The sequence below is a fragment of the Coregonus lavaretus genome (assembly GCF_964263955.1).
Source record: "Coregonus lavaretus genome assembly, contig: HAP1_SCAFFOLD_340, whole genome shotgun sequence".
Lineage (NCBI taxonomy): Eukaryota > Metazoa > Chordata > Actinopteri > Salmoniformes > Salmonidae > Coregonus > Coregonus lavaretus.
The window spans coordinates 476,973-494,536 of record NW_028166140.1 but is presented as its reverse complement, the minus strand read 5'-3'; the positions used below and the strand labels follow the sequence as shown (position 1 = coordinate 494,536).

Below are 17,564 nucleotides of genomic sequence, written 5' to 3'. Positions count from 1 at the left end.
TATCATGGTTGGTGTCTTGATGGATTGTCCAAAATCGTGTGACATAAAACATTACTTTTCTGTCCTTCCATTTATGGCAGTGCAGGTTGTCATTATATCAGATATTAAACATTCATCAGTTAAATTAGATATTGAACTGGAACCTTGTAAGAATCCTGTATCTAGTTGTCGTACAGTTTTTTGTACAGAGATCTCAGAAATCCAGTGTAACTAGGTAACATTTAGTGTCTCCTTATGTTACGGGGTGGAAACTGTTTTCATGGGCACAAAAATCAAAAATGATGGGATTGCAAAATGGAATGCTTCTAACTGGAAAAGTCACCTTACCTTGATACTTACAACCTAAATCGATACTGTCATTGACATGGATCGTCAATAATGATGCACTTGTTGGATGTGCATTTGGTGTCCATCTGATTAGTTACTCCATGATATTTTCACACATCATCATAATCATCTGATCCAGGAAGGAATTTTCAGAATGACAGTCAAGTGATGAACAGCTGTTGTGATAGGGCATGGGATGCAACAACAACCCAAGTGCTGGGAAAAAAGGTGTTTGCGAGGAATGTCCAGAATATTTAGGTGTCTCGTTCGATACGCCAGAGAAGACAGTCGTGCCTGGATCCACGTTGGATCTAATATCCCTAGCGAATTGATGTTGATCATCTGTCGTTGCAGTGGCGATTTTAGCATGTAAATCTTGGTGGGGCAAAAAAAAAAAGTATTTTAGATGCATGCCAGCAAAAGCCACTACACAACACAATACTAAACAATACCTTAATTGCACTAATAACGGTGACAAACGGTGCCCACAAACTGTTAGGGCCTCCATAAAGCTGTCCCGACAGCTTTCCTTTCAGCACCATGGAGTGAATCCTTACCACCGCTACACCTGGCTATCAGCGGAGCCTCGTCTGGCAGCGAAACAGTTCATTCTGCCTCATTTACTGCCTTTTTAAAACCCATAGCTGATATGGCTGACTTGCTTAAACAAATGTGGTTTCTACTGACTCCTTGTGGATTTGTGTAAGTCAATAAGAACCGCATTGTCCTTCAATAATAACGAACGCCAACATGAGTTTTGACTTTTGAACCATACACAAACATTATTACATTTATGTTCAGTAAATTCATAATGTGTGTTCTTATATCGTTAACACTAAGCTCTAAGTATAATGAAGTGCGAGCCAACGAGCTGCGACGAGGAAGGCCTTCGTTCAACACTTTCAAAATGGACACCGACAGAAATTCAGATAGATGTTAGCTCAGATGAATTCAGCCTTAACTTGACTCTTCTTTAAGTCACCACACACAGAAAGAGAGCAAGATGCGGTTAGCCTACCATTTGAAGTATTTTATTAGGCATATGTTGTCTAAAAAGTCCAAATCCCTGTCTCCATCCATGGCTAATTTAGGAAAGGGACAATTTTGGCTAGCCACCGGAGGACAATGACACAACGAGATGCAACAATTCAAGTTTTTTCTGTCAAAGATGTTTTGCTTTTGATGTGATGTGATTGGTGTGAAGCCAGATCCAAACTGGCTTCCCTTGACACTTTTTTTTTGGTGCGCCAGGACCATTTACAGTTTAGCTCACTCAGTTTAGCTCAACGCTGATTGGCTATTATTTTATCAAAACATTTATCAAGGGAGGCCAAATGCTCGCTGGCTTTCCTTGCATTCAATGCTAGGGGCGGCAACAATATCATACTCTTATTGACCAGACAGCATCAGATAATGGACTACACTTACAGAGACAGTCAGATAATGGACTACACTTACAGAGACAGCATCAGATAATGGACTACACTTACAGAGACAGTCAGATAATGGACTACACTTACAGAGACAGTCAGATAATGGACTACACTTACAGAGTGGCGCTGTTTCGCTCCCTCGAATGCTTTCTCCGGTTAGAGACATTCAGCCTCTTGCAAATTGAAGGAACATTTGGAAACACAGAGACGAAAGATAATGTTTTTTTTGTTTTTTTGGATGCTTCCCTTGGCATCCATGAATACACGCCACTGGTTAAAAGCTCAGAGTAATGAAAAATTTTTCGTCACAATTTGGTAAAAGCCCCAAAGGCTTTCGAAAGCCTTGGTTTCCCATCACTACAGACAGCAGTAAGCCATAGCACCAGGAAGTAATGAGGCCGCACATGTAAATGTTTTGTAGGTGGTTCCAGATGAACTAAAGCCATGCATAGCATAAAGCGTATAGTCAGAAATACATGTATGTCATTTTATCATGAAACACAAGGCATAAACCGGAAAAATCTGAAGTTTAACTTCGGATATCCCTGTTCAAGCCCAAATACAGTGGGGGGGAAAAGTATTTAGTCAGCCACCAATTGTGCAAGTTCTCCCACTTAAAAAGATGAGAGAGGCCTGTAATTTTCATCATAGGTACACGTCAACTATGACAGACAAATTGAGGGGAAAAAATCCAGAAAATCACATTGTAGGATTTTTTATGAATTTATTTGCAAATTATGGTGGAAAATAAGTATTTGGTCACCTACAAACAAGCAAGATTTCTGGCTCTCACAGACCTGTAACTTCTTCTTTAAGAGGCTCCTCTGTCCTCCACTCGTTACCTGTATTAATGGCACCTGTTTGAGCTTGTTATCAGTATAAAAGACACCTGTCCACAACCTCAAACAGTCACACTCCAAACTCCACTATGGCCAAGACCAAAGAGCTGTCAAAGGACACCAGAAACAAAATTGTAGACCTGCACCAGGCTGGGAAGACTGAATCTGCAATAGGTAAGCAGCTTGGTTTGAAGAAATCAACTGTGGGAGCAATTATTAGGAAATGGAAGACATACAAGACCACTGATAATCTCCCTCGATCTGGGGCTCCACGCAAGATCTCACCCCGTGGGGTCAAAATGATCACAAGAACGGTGAGCAAAAATCCCAGAACCACACGGGGGGACCTAGTGAATGACCTGCAGAGAGCTGGGACCAAAGTAACAAAGCCTACCATCAGTAACACACTACGCCGCCAGGGACTCAAATCCTGCAGTGCCAGACGTGTCCCCCTGCTTAGGCCAGTACATGTCCAGGCCCGTCTGAAGTTTGCTAGAGTGCATTTGGATGATCCAGAAGAGGATTGGGAGAATGTCATATGGTCAGATGAAACCAAAATAGAACTTTTTGGTAAAAACTCAACTCATCGTGTTTGGAGGACAAAGAATGCTGAGTTGCATACAAAGAACACCATACCTACTGTGAAGCATGGGGGTGGAAACATCATGCTTTGGGGCTGTTTTTCTGCAAAGGGACCAGGATGACTGATCCGTATAAAGGAAAGAATGAATGGGGCCATGTATCGTGAGATTTTGAGTGAAAACCTCCTTCCATCAGCAAGGGCATTGAAGATGAAACGTGGCTAGGTCTTTCAGCATGACAATGATCCCAAACACACCGCCCGGGCAACGAAGGAGTGGCTTCGTAAGAAGCATTTCAAGGTCCTGGAGTGGCCTAGCCAGTCTCCAGATCTCAACCCCATAGAAAATCTTTGGAGGGAGTTGAAAGTCCGTGTTGCCCAGCGACAGCCCCAAAACATCACTGCTCTAGAGGAGATCTGCATGGAGGAATGGGCCAAAATACCAGCAACAGTGTGTGAAAACCTTGTGAAGACTTAAAGAAAACGTTTGACCTGTGTCATTGCCAACAAAGGGTATATAACAAAGTATTGAGAAACTTTTGTTATTGACCAAATACTTATTTTCCACCATAATTTGCAAATAAATTCATTAAAAATCCTACAATGTGATTTTCTGGAGAAAAAAAAATCTCCTTTTGTCTGTCATAGTTGACGTGTACCTATGATGAAAATTACAGGCCTCTCTCATCTTTTTAAGTGGGAGAACTTGCACAATTGGTGGCTGACTAAATACTTTTTTCCCCACTGTATATCATACTTTAAGGATGACGTATTGACTTAAATCTTTGTGCAACATCACGGGTAAGCTCCGGGCATCGTCTTTCAGAGGAAAAATTTGGATTTCCGCTGGTGTGGGCGTTTAATAATACGATCCTTTAGTTAATTAGTCACAAATTCCCCCCGTCATAATGACCAACCATCCTGCTCACTAGCACAGTAAGTTGAAATAGAATTGTATTTAACTTCTGGCTTCCTGCGGACTGTTTTTGTGTAACCTAATACAATTGGGAGCAATGTTAGTGTATGTAAATACACACACGTTGCTAAAAGCAGCTACCTTGCCTTCTGCTGATTTCATGCCTTTACGACTGCTAAAAAGTCCCTATTTTACAATAACATAATTAAAATGTGTTGTAAACAAAACAAAGAAAAGGTGTGTCTGGTAGCCTCAATAAATAGACAAAGATATGTAGTTGAACAAGTCATTGCATGAATATATTTATTTTTTACTTGACTTGACACTTGAAAGAATTGTGACTCGACTCACTCTTAGATTCACGACTTCGACTTGACTCGAGACTTGACCCGTTCTACTTGGGATTCAGACCTTGTGACTTGAGACTTGCTTGTGACTTGAATAATAGTGAGTTGGTCCCACCTCTGCTAGCTACACTAGCTAGCTAGCTTGTACACTAGGAACTCAGTCGGGGTCTCAACTTACTGTTGAGTTAGAATAGTATACACAAGTTGCAATTTCGAAATGTGGTTGTATATCAGCAGATTTGCAGCAAACTTGCTTTAAACTCTGGGATTAGAACCAGCGACCTTTCGGTTACTGGCACAACGCTCTTAACCACTAAGCTACCTGCTGCCCTATGTTGTGTCAAGTTGGGTGAAGAACTGTTACATCTGTCAAAGTCTCGGGAAGTGGAATTGTGTTGCTATTTTGTGCATCCTTCACCCATCCTTTGCCCAAAAATAAAATAAAATAAATCCTTCACCCAGAGGCAGCGGGCACTCCGCATCGCGTTTCTGGGCTCAACCTGTGTCGTGCTTTGCTCTCCGGAGCAGGGCGCCGCTCAAAGGACTGATCAGTGGGGTGGCGTTGAGTATAGAGGTGGATAAGATGAGAAAGTGTATTCCTGGTGTTTGTGACGCCCGTCGTTTGGTGAGACGCAGACCCGGTGGAAATGGTGAGATGGAGGATACCCTGTCTGTCTTGTTGAGCTTTGATATGGAGTTTCTACCTGATAAGGTCAGGCTAGGGTAAATTATATATTTGGTGAGGGTGTTTGTTCGGAACCCGCTACGGTGCTATAGGTGCCAAGGATTTTGACATGTGGCAGCAGTATGTAGAAGGGAGATCCCATGATGTGGAAAGTGTGTTGTAGGGCAGAGTCAGAGGGAGTGTGAAGTCGGGGTTAAAAAAGCACTGTGTGTAAACTGTGGATGGCGCCCATGCAGCTGGGGATCCGAAGAGCCCTGTAAGAGAGAGACAAGTTGAGATTGCCAGAGTTCGTGTGGGGAAGAAGGTTTCATATGCTGAGGCAGTAAGGAGTAGAGGATAGCCCAAGGGTGAGGGATTCGACTGGGAGCCCCCCAGTGAGTAGGCCTGAAGAGAGAGAGATCCTGAGAGGATGAGTTTTAGTAAGGTTGATTTTTTTGCGTTTATTGCCGTTTTAGTAAGGTTGAATTTTTTTTGCGTTTATAGCCACGATGATCAACTGCACTGCACTGATGGAGCAGAAATCACAAAAGATCAATGTGGTAGTTGCAGCAGCAGAGAAATATTAGTGCAGAAGATCTACAGGGAGTTTTGAGAGAAGGGGTTCCATCGTTTAGGGCCAACGTAGTGGGATGTGTATAGGTGTAGGGTTAGATGGTGGTGCAATTGAAATGTTTCCCCTTTTTTGTTAGAAATGTGCAATCTGCACTCCGACCTGCGAAAGGCAGCAATACGCAACACACTGTCTAGAGTGCCGGAAATTAACACGAAGAAAAAGGAGGGTCGCAGTTCAGGCGCCATTTCAGCAGCTACGATGAGACCCACTTCCAGTAAACATTGAGGGGGGGGGGGCATCAATTTAACACATTTTTGCTAAATAAGTAGCTAGTTAGATATCGGGTAACCGTGAGAGGAGACAAAACGAGTCCTCTAAAGGTTAGAGGAAAGGGGCGGAAGATGGCGGTCGACAGACGAGACGAGAAAGGTACGTAACGTAGCGTTCATCGCAGTGGTTAGCGACGCAACAAGCTGTCTCAGAGAGGAAGAGGCGAAGCGAGAGGTTTCACTCGCCAAAATAACCCCCATGCGTTTCTATGGGCTTATTTTGGACCTAAGTTTGTCGCCATCCTTCCCGACTTTGGGACGATTCCCATTGTTCGGGTGTAGACATGAGCATCTCGTCATTATATACACATCTCTGGCTGTCTTGCTAACGTTAGCTAGCTTACTAACCATTGTGGCCCTATTCCTTTGTCAACGATGTTAGCTAGTCCAGTTTCTCACAACTGGCTTTTAGAATGGCCAGTCAGTGATGCTAATATTAATTTACACACAGCCGGGTTAACGTTACCACGTCTTGATAGCTAGATAACGAGTTATCATACTCGTTTGTTTACTAAATACTAGTGTTAATGTTAAAGCTAACTAGCAAAGATAACAGCGCCACAGTTTCTAAACCCGAGACGCGAGACTTCCGGGAACGCTGGCCAAGCAGAGCAGGCCAATAGTGTGCATCTACAGTCCGCAATTCGGGGTGCCCCCTCGACTATCCTATTGGTTCCTTCATGAACCCCCCCCCCATAGTTTTGATGTCTTCACTATTATTCTACAATGTAGAAAATAGTAAAAGTACTCATTACTGTAAATCGCTCTGGATGAGTGTCTACTAAATGACTAAAATCTATATACACCCCATTGGTTCCTGCATGAACGTCCCCTCACTGTTGTTAACATAACCGGGGGCAAAGGCAGGCGGGAGGCTGGGGCGACACCATGTGCTAGCTAACTTGTTAGCGACACCGTGTGTTAGTTAGCCAGCACAGTGTCACCCTGTGCTGAGAAAGACACTGTCTACTCTAGCACAGCTGGTTAGCTAGCACAAAGTGTCGCCACAGTTAGTAGTACCGGACTAGCTGGCTAAGCAAGCACACATTTTTCCTTGCCGAACACCTGCCCAAGCTGTCATTAACAGAACTGCGGGAAAACAGTGCCTGACAGGCAAGGACGATGGACACTGTCTATCCGTGTACGACTTGCTACTGTTTCCCCCCAGCTCCTTCTTCTGTGGGGTTTATCGGCAGCTGGTGTCCAACGTTATTGTGCATTAAAGCCACCTACTGTAGTGGAACGCCTCCCGCCTGTACTAGCTTAAAGATTGACCAATACAAGTATAAAGAGGGGTTCCTGCAGATGCAGGAATGCCCCGAATTGCACCCTTCTCGACCAGGCCGGGGTTTAGGGTTTTAGTGAAAGTGAAAAATTATTCCTTAGTGGTTAATTTTCTCGAAATGTAAAGGCACAACCTAGATTCGAGTCAGTGTCTTAAGGAGTTGAACGTGTTATTATTCCAACCTCGTGAAAGTGACGAACTGTACATTTTTTTTGTCAAAAATAACTTTATATCTAAGGAGTGCCTTTGATTTGACTGGCTGCGCATGCGCAGTTCGGCGCGAGACGACCAGCATGAGTTTAGGTAGCCAAAGTCATCATGACGTCGCCTACAAGTGTGATCGGGGATTTCTATTGGAGATGCAGTTTCCGCCCATCTTCATACAGATAGAACAAAGATGCCAGATGTTATACCCTGATGTATAAATCTAAAGCATTCGTTTGGAATTTCCACTCCCCACTAAATATGGTGAGGAGAGGAAAGCCAAATGGCCGGTTTCAGTCAAGTATGGGCAAATAAATTAGAAAAGGAAGAGATAAGAATCCCAGCGGGAAATTACCGGAGAAACGCATAACGCTCCGCCCAGCAGACTGTTGACCAATCGTGTTCACGTTGTTATGCAGCGTCACGCGGTTGCTAAGGAAATGATCACGCAATCCATTCTAATAGTCAGGGTGTGAGTCGAAGAAGCTGCTCTCTTCGACAGTATCTCTGGTAATGGGTAGCTGCAGCCCAATATGGCGACCGGACTATGGGCGAGTAGGCGTGTGGAAAGGAGTGGGTGTACGGAAAGCGAATCAGCTAATTGGGCAGATTTGTTGCCACTCAAGACCGTTTCGAGTGGCTGATTGGGATGCACAAACATCCCAAAAGAGATGTCCACATGGCTACAGTAGGCTAGCCAAGACGAATGCTAAAGTGTATTTTGCTCACTATCAACAGTAGCCAGCATATTGCTAGTATGTTCTCTATTGAATATTTTACATTTGTAAATCACTTTCTCTGAAATAAATAAGCTCAGTGAGTAGAAGGATGGGCTCTTAACTTCTCAGCCTTGTATAACCACCATCAAGATGTAGACCGAAGAGCGCATCCTGTTTAGTCTTAATTCCGTAACTTACTTAGGCCTAGATTTCAATATAAATATAGGCTACCATATCAATCAATCAATCAATCATTCGTTCATGCCATAATAATAATAATATGCCATTTAGCAGACGCTTTTATCCAAAGCGACTTACAGTCATGCGTGCATACATTTTTTTTTTTTTTTTTTGTGTATTGGTGGTCCCGGGGATCGAACCCACTACCCTGGCGTTACAAGCGCCGTGCTCTACCAGCTGAGCTACAGAGGACCACAGAGGCCATCACACAGCATATGAGACATTCATGCTTTGAAATGCAATCAAGCATTTTAGTTTTAAAATTGACCAAAGGACACATTTCCACCGGTCTAATGTCCATTGCTCGTGTTTCTTGGACCAAGCAAGTCTCTTCTTCTTATTGGTGTCCTTTAGTAGTGGTCTCTTGGCAGCAATTCGACCATGAAGGCCTGATTCACACATTCTCCTCACAGTTGATGTTGAGATGTGTCTGTTACTTGAACTCTGTGAAGCATTTATTTGGGCTGCAATTTCTGAGGCTGGTAACTCTAATGAACTTTCCTCTGCAGCAGAGGTAACTCTGGGTCTTCCTTTCCTGTTGTGGTCCTCATGAGAGCCAGTTTCATCATAGCGCTTGATGGATTTTGCGACAGCACTCGAAGAAACTTTCAAAGTTCTTTGACCACTTTCGTGGTCCTCTGTAGCTCAATTGGTAGAGCATGGCGCTTGTAACGCCAGTGTAGTGGGTTCGATCCCTGGGACCACCCATACGTAAAAATGTATGCACACATGACTGTAAGTCACTTCGGATAAAAGCGTCTGCTAAATGGCTTATTATTATTATTATTATAAATGTTCCGTATTGACTGACCTTCATGTCTTAAAGTAATGATTGACTGTCGTTTCTCTTTCTTATTTGAGCTGTTCTTGCCATAATATGGACTTGGTCTTTTACCAAATAGGGCTACCTTCTGTTTACCACCCCTACCTTGTCACAACACAACTGATTGGCTCAAACGCATTAAGAAAGAAATAAATTCCACAAATTAACTTTTAAGGCACACCTGTTAATTGAAATGGTGACTACCCCATGAAGCTGGTTGAGAGAATGCCAAGCGTGTGCAAAGCTGTCATCAAGGCGAAGGGTGACTATTTGAAGAATCTGAAATATAAAATATATTTTGATTTGTTTAACAGTTTTTAGGTTACTACATGATTCCATATGTGTTATTTCATAGTTTTGATGTCTTCACTATTATTCTACAATGTAGAAAATAGTAAAAGTAACGAAAAACCCTTGAATGAGTAGGTGTGTCCAAACTTTTGACCAGTAGTGTATATATGTTTTTAGTCTGCTGTAATAAAGGCTTATATTATATATATATATATATATATATATATATATATATATATATATATATATATATATATATATACAAATCTCGTTAGAACAGACTCTCTGGTACACTTATTTATTTATTGTTGTTTACACTGTTCCAAATGGTCAGAAATTATATTGTAATCTAACACAAACGTTTTGGCACACATAATATTCACGCAACGCTTGCTCATATACCCTCCTTTTTCTTGATCTCCAGTAGTTTCCACAACTAAGTCAAATGTCTTTCCACAGACCTGACTTTACCTTTCCCTCCTGAGCAACCAGTAAATATTCGCCCGTTTTGAGTTTATTTTCCTCGTCCTCCGCACCCATTTTGCTGTCACGCGTTACTGTGTTCGAAGTTTGTTATAACCAATTTATTGATGAGATTATGATAGGCTATAGGTCAGGCCCTATTGGTCACATCAGTGTTTCCGCTGCGCTCATTTTTGCTTTGGTGCTGCGCCACGGCAAAAATCATTGCCGCCACGCAACAACAAAAAATATGGAACATGGAAAAAATATTACTGCTGAGGCGAATTCGGAAGATGCTAGAACATTCCACATGTACTTTTCCTCTGCAAACAAAATGAGTAAATAATAGAAAAATCTAACAACCACTTAGTACAATAGTTGATCTATTTACCTAGTTGGCTTGTTGTGTTCTATGCTAGATAAATATTCAGCTCGTGTATTCATGTTATAATTGCCATAGGGAGGGAAACATGCATTCTGACAATCAGTCAATGCACAACAATTCTTGCAATCGCGAAAACAGCAGTTTTTAATGTTTTTTTTGTTAAAATGAGGGGAATCCCAGCTTTCCATTACTACTTTATTTATTTCTCAACTCCTAAATATGCGCGAACTGCGCCATTTTTAAACCCAGGGTTTTTAGCAGGAGCATGGTGAAACACTTTGACTGCTCCGCAATTCGCAGTGAGTGCATTAGGGGAGAGTGGGGCTCAATGTAACATCGGTCAATTGTAGTGTGACTTGGGGTACAATGCCTCTCTACCTCAATCATTTATTTGGAATGACTTAAACAATTGTGATGAGACATTAATATTTTTTGTTGAGCAAGAGTAGTGGAAAACAGGGAAAGTGTTGAGGGGGAAAATTGTGACGTGAAGTGGTTTCTGTGAGAAGTACAGGCAGGGGTATTTTACCCCGGGTGGCGAGTTACCCCGAGTTACCCTAACAGGTAGGCGAGTTACCCCGAGTTACCCTAACAGGTAGGCGAGTTACCCCGAGTTACCCTAACAGGTAGGCGAGTTACCCCGAGTTACCCTAACAGGTAGGCGAGTTACCCCGAGTTACCCTAACAGGTAGGCGAGTTACCCCGAGTTACCCTAACAGGTAGGCGAGTTACCCCGAGTTACCCTAACAGGTAGGCGAGTTACCCCGAGTTACCCTAACAGGTAGGCGAGTTACCCCGAGTTACCCTAACAGGTAGGCGAGTTACCCCGAGTTACCCTAACAGGTAGGCGAGTTACCCCGAGTTACCCTAACAGGTAGGCCTACATTATATTCAGTGATTATGAACGTTTTTTGGGGACATAAAATTAATAAATATGGTAATAACTAGTTCAAAGGTTACATTTAAGATCTGGCCAATGATTAGCCCAATAGGGTAAATGCAGATATGCAACCCCATGCTTCAGCCTATTTATTTGCACTTTGCTGCATCAGTTGGTCTAAAGGTGATAATGTTTATTGCTAATAGCTAATACCTGATAATATGGACCATGCAAAGGCTATCTATATACTGTACATGGCCCAAACCATTGATTAGCCCCGTGCACAGGCTACAATGCCAGTCCAAACTATTTCATCAGCTCGCTAGGCCAGAGGTGATCCCCTCTGTTCTGCGCGCACACAGATTCCACTAAATTATAAAACGATAATGCTGGTTACGTCCCAAGTAGCATCCTATTTCCTACATCAGGGCTGCCCAATCCTGGTCCTGGAGGGCCGAAACACTTCTGCTTTTTGTTTCTACTGGTAGTTAATTGCACTCACCTGGTGTCCCAGGTCTGAATTAGTTCCTGATTTAGAAAGAGAGCATGAAAACCGGCCCTCCAGGATCAGGATTGGGCTGCCCAGCTCTACACGGTGCACTATGTAAAGGAAGTGCGCTCTGTGTTAGTTGAAATCTACCATGCCTAAGTGTGGTTTCCATCTGTCCTCCAGAGGGAGAGCTCAGCGTGCTGGACGACATCCTCACCGAGGCCCCTGATCAGGACGACGAGCTCTACAACCCGGAGAGTGAACACCGCGTCAACCAGAAAAAAGGTACTTTTACCACACAGTTCTGTGAATCGACAGATTTAAAAGCCTATATTGTCTGAGTCTGTTCATGCTAAATCCACTCATTGTCATCATCCCGGTTTGCAGTAGAGTTGACGAGCAGTTTAATAAGGGTGCACACGTTAAAAAAACAAGTTGTTTCTTTCTTCTTATTTATTTGATTGAATTCGGTGTCGAAGCCAGTCCCAAACAGACCAGGTTACATATTGGCCTTGATATTGAAGATGAATATGGCTTTTCCCCCTCCAGGGTCTAAGAGGAAGAACGACCGAGGGGATAACCACGAGCTGAAGCGTCTGCGGCCCTCGGCTCACACCACCACCAGACAGGCCACTAAGAGATCTGCCCCCTCGGCTGGGGCCAGCGGGAAAAAGCCTGTCAACCCCAGGCGGGGACGGCACCCCTCCGAGTACAGGACTGAAGATTACTACGAGGACAGGAAGACCCATCCTATGAGAGATCCTCCCAAAACAGCCCAGCCTGACAAGCCCCTGGGCCGCAGGAGAGAGCCAGACAGACAGAGGATCAAGCCCCTCATGCCTGAGCTCACCACAGAGGTAGGAGCAGCTTTATTAAAGATCACAGGGGGAAATCACTTTAGCTATAGCTGCAGGACTGTTCAAATCTGGTCCTGGTGGGCATGAATTAGATAGATATTTACAGTCACCTGGTGTCCCCGGTGTGAGGGAGAGGATGAAAGCCAGAAGTGCTTTGTCACTCCAGGATCGCCGTTGAACAGCACATGGTATGTAACTTAATCCAAGGCACGTATTGTTTCCGTCCCAAAATCAAGTGGCTAGGTTAGGCTTGGGCGGTATACCGTATACCGGGGTATTTGGAAATAGCCACAGGGTAGTTTTTCAATACCGTTGAACTATTCCTTTGAAGTTTTTCGATACGTTTTTAATATTTGTAGCAAATAGTTTTAAGTAAATACCTGCAGTTAGCTTGTTCAATACGTCAGGAGATGAAGCAGATCGCGTTCTTCATTTCACCCGTCACATTATTTTACATTATGAAGCTTACTTAGTTCCCCAGAACAGCTGAGCCAGTCAGGTGTTTGTTTGTAAATGAAACAGCAGGAGAAAACGGGAGCAAGGTGAGTCCAGCTGTGTGTTGACAGGGGTCGCGTTTTATAATGAAAGTCAAGTGTTTTTTTTGCGTCAACGGAGTGATCAGGGACGTGCAACTACAGTTTTCCTTCACAGAAAATACATTAATGCAACACATTCGTCAGAAAAATAGCTTCATTTTCATCAGATGACAACAGAGGTGCAATGCTATTTGGCTAGCAGCCACACGAGTAAATGGACTTAAAATGAAAAAATGCAAGGTATTTTTGGCAAAAACTATGCATGGCCATCATATTTCTAATGTTTATCATAGAAAGAATGTAGCCAGCTACATGTCCCAATGTTTTGCTTAAAGTTAATCTTGCATTTTACTGTAGTCTGGCTACACCAAGAAAAGTACCAGAGAAAAGTAGCTAGACATCAGTCAGAGCTGTCTGCTGAGAGAACGACCATTCCTGAATTCTCATCTGAGTTCAAAAGTGCAACTGAAGCACAGAATTAGTCTGATGCCGAACAGAAATGACAATAGGAAGCATTTTAGATCAACGTTTACGAAACGCAGCAAGATATTTCTTAGGTGTTTTTAAATATAATTTTTTTCCTGCGTGAAAATATGTGTTAACACGACCCTCTAGTTTAACTTACTAAGTGGCTGAATTAAGAGGCACATCTGCTGCTCCCCCTCGACTGCTCCGCCCGTTGCCCTAGCGACACCAGACTGCTCCGCCCGTTGCCCTAGCGACTCCAGACTCCACACAGACACGGCGTGTAGACATGCTGCTGGAGAGCCATTACTGCATGCTCCCGTTGCCCTAGCAACAGAGCCATTACTGCATGCTCCCGTTGCCCTAGCAACAGAGCCATTACTCCATGCATCAAAACGTTGTCCATTTGCACAATGCCTCTAATTCACCTTCGCTTGTAAATGTCCAAACCCAAAATAACATTCGATAGCTTCTACCTAATATATGTATAACTTTATGAGCTGGATTGCCTGTCTTTGCAATTAGTTTATTTTCGTTTGCGTTCGTTAGCATATTTAGCTAGCAGCCTCCATGGAAATTCGCTGTTACTTGTGCTAATTATGTTAGCATTCTGGTAATAGACAGCCAATGGGCTTTTTTGTTGTTGCATTTTCTGGCGCCCCCTTGTGTACTAAGCAGGTAATACCGTCAATCCCGTGGTGAGAGGAGGACAGTATGACGATATGAAAATCTGTAGACCGCCCAACCCTAGTCTAGGCCTACTTGTATCAAGTATATTCCTAAATTGTGTGCAGGATTGGGGAGTAACGTATTACAAAAAAAAAAAACTGTAATCCGTTATGTTACCATCTAAAATATTGTAATCAGATTAGATATTTTTGAAAAACTAGATGATTACTTCAGAAAGGATGTTTGCGTAAAAAAATATTAGTTTTCTCAATGACATTCAAATCAGCATTGAAACAAGTTTTAAGTTTGTTCTGCCAGAGCGAGTCTGACCACAAGTCAGAGACCACTATGATGACACACCAAATGATGACCACCAATCAGAGACCACTATGATGACACACCAAATGATGACCACCAATCAGAGACCTCTATGATGACACACCAAATGCGTTTGATGGATTGCAGGAAAAGAGCAGGAATAGGCTTTGTAGGCTACAGACCAAGCTATGTATTCTAGTGGTGTGACTGCTGTAGGCATCTAAAGATTATACATGAAACTTGGATAAACGCATGGAGCTAAGTTTTAATGTCACATGCACAAGTACAGTGAAATGCCTTTCTTGCAAGCTGTAATCAATAACAATGTAGTATTACAAATAACAAGATAGAACAAAAACACACGAGAAATAAGAAGAATATGAGAAAGTAAGAATCTATATACAGGGTCAGGTGACTATACAGGGTCAGGTGACTATATACAGGGTCAGTTCCATATTAACAATGTGCAGGGATACTGGAGTGATGGAGGTAGATATGTATAGGGGTAAGGTGACTATATACAGGGTCAGTTCCAATACCATATTAACAATGTGCAGGGGTAAGGTGACTAGGATTCAGGATGTATGATAAACAGAGTAGCAGCAGCGTGTATGATGATTGTATGTGAGTGGGTGTGCGTGTGTATAGAATCAGTATAAATGTACGAGCATACAGTGGCTTGCGAAAGTATTCACCCCCTTGGTATTTTTCTTATTTTGTTGTCTTACAACCTGGAATGAAAATGTTTGTATCATTTGATTTACACTACATGCCTACCACTTTGAAGTTGCAAAATATTTTTTTGGGGGCGAAACAAACTAGAAATAAGACAAAAAAACGGAACTTGAGCGTGCATAACTATTCACCTTTTGCAGCAATTACAGCTGCAAGTCTCTTGGGGTAGGTCTCTATAAGCTTGTGCCAGACATAGCGTTTTCCTTGATGGCAAAAAAGCTCAATTTTAGTCTCATCTCACCAGAGATGTACCTTCTTCCATATGTTTGGGGAGTCTCCCACTTGCCTTTTGGCGAACACCAAATGTGTGGAGCTTTGCAGCTCCTTCAGGGTTATCTTTGGTGTCTTTGTTGCCTCTGATTAATGCCCTCCTTGCCTGGTCCATGAGTTTTGGTGGACGGCCCTCTCTTGGCAGGTTTGTTGTGGTGCCATATTCTTTCAATTTTTTTAATAATGGATTTTAGATGGTGCTCCGTGGGATGTTCACATTTTCAGATATTTTTTTATTACCCAACCCTGATCTGTACTTCTCCACAACTTTGTCCCTGACCTGTTTGGAGAGCTCCTTGATCTTCATGGTGCCGCTTGCTTGGTGGTGCCCCTTGCTTAGTGGTGTTGCAGAGTCTGGGGCCTTTCAGAACAGGTGTGTATGTGACAGATCATGTGACACTTAGATTGCACACAGGTGGACTTTATTTAACTAATTATGTGACTTCTGAAGGTAATTGGTTGCACCAGATCTTGTGAATACCTACGCACGCACCACTTCCGTTATTAGTTATTTAGAATTTGTTTAAGTTATTTTTTTCATTCCACTTCACCAATTTGGACTATTTTGTGTATGTCCATTACATGAAATCCAAATAAAAAATAATAAATAAAAACCCATTTAAATTACAGGTTGTAATGCAACAAAATAGGAAAAACGCCAAGGGGGATGAATACTTTTGCAAGGCACTGTATTATGTGTGTGTGTGCGCGAATGATGGAGTAAGTGTGTGTCGGGGTGTGAATCTGTAGGGCCCTGCGTTACAGTGCATAAAGACAGTGCAAAAATGGTCAACTCAGTCTGTTTAGCCATTTAGTTCGCTATTTAGCAATCTTTTGAAGCAAATGCTAAATGGCATATTATATTATTTATGGCTTGGGGATAGAAGCTGTTCAGGTGCCTGTTGGTGTCAGACTTGATGCACCGCTTGCGAAAGAAGAGAACAGTCTATGACATGGGAGGCTGGAGTGTAACAATTCTCTGGGCCTTATTTTCACACAACCTGATGGGAGGGAGCTCGGCTGCAGTGATGAACTGGGCTGTTCAGCACCAACCTCTGTAGCGCCATGCGATAGAGGGCGGTGCTGTTGCCATACCAGGCGGTGATGCAGCCAGTCAAGATGCTCTCAATGGTACAGATGGATAACTTTTTGAGGGCCCAAACCTTTTCAACCTTCTGAGTGGGGAAGAGGCGCCGTGTGTGGACCATTTTTAAGTCCTTAGTGATTTGGACACCGAGGAACTTGAAGCTCTCGACCTGCTCCACTGCAGCCCCGTCGACGTGGATGGGGGTGTGCTCGCCCCCCCCTTTTATAGTCCACGACCAGCTCCTTGACGTTGAGGGAGAGGTTGTTGCTCTAGCTCCCTGTAGGCCAGCGTTTCAAATAATCAAAGCTTGATGATTAGTTGATTTTTATTTGAATCAGCTGTGTAGTGCTAGGGCAAAAAAACCAAAACGTGCACCCCTTGAGGTCCCCAGGACAGAGTTTTGGGAAATGCTGCTGTAGGCTGTCTCATCGTTGTTGGTGATCAGGCCTACCACCGTTGTGTCGTCAGCAAACTTGATGGTGTTGGAGTCGTGCGCGGCCACGCAGTCGCGGGTGAACAGGGAGTACAGGAGGGGACTGAGCACACACCCCATTTGTATTTATTAAGGATCCCCATTAGCTGCTGCCAAGTCAGCAGCTACTCTTCCTGGGGTCCAGCAAAATTAAGGCAGTTCATACAATTTTAGTACAATACATTCACAGATTTCACAACACACTGTGTGCCCTCAGGCATCTACTCCACTACCACATATCTACAGTACAAAATCATGTGTACATATGTGTATAGTGCGTATGTTATCGTGTGTGTGTTTCTGCATGTGTCTGTGCCTATGTTTGTGTTGCTTCACAGTCCCCTCGGTTCCATAAGGTGTTTTCTTT

The 17,564-nt window shown here is 43.1% G+C and overlaps 1 protein-coding gene across 1 annotated transcript in view; it reads left to right on the top strand.

The window, feature by feature from the left end:
* The first annotated feature begins 4,730 nt into the window (after nucleotides 1-4,730).
* LOC311115017 (YTH domain-containing protein 1-like) overlaps nucleotides 4,731-17,564 on the top strand; it is a 53,593-nt gene continuing 40,759 nt past the window's right edge. Inside the window, exons 1-3 of the mRNA XM_084190235.1 lie at nucleotides 4,731-6,109; nucleotides 11,972-12,073; nucleotides 12,338-12,645. Coding sequence (XP_084046361.1) covers nucleotides 6,082-6,109; nucleotides 11,972-12,073; nucleotides 12,338-12,645 — 438 coding nt within the window. The 5' untranslated portion in view covers nucleotides 4,731-6,081. The remainder of the gene's footprint in view (nucleotides 6,110-11,971; nucleotides 12,074-12,337; nucleotides 12,646-17,564) is intronic.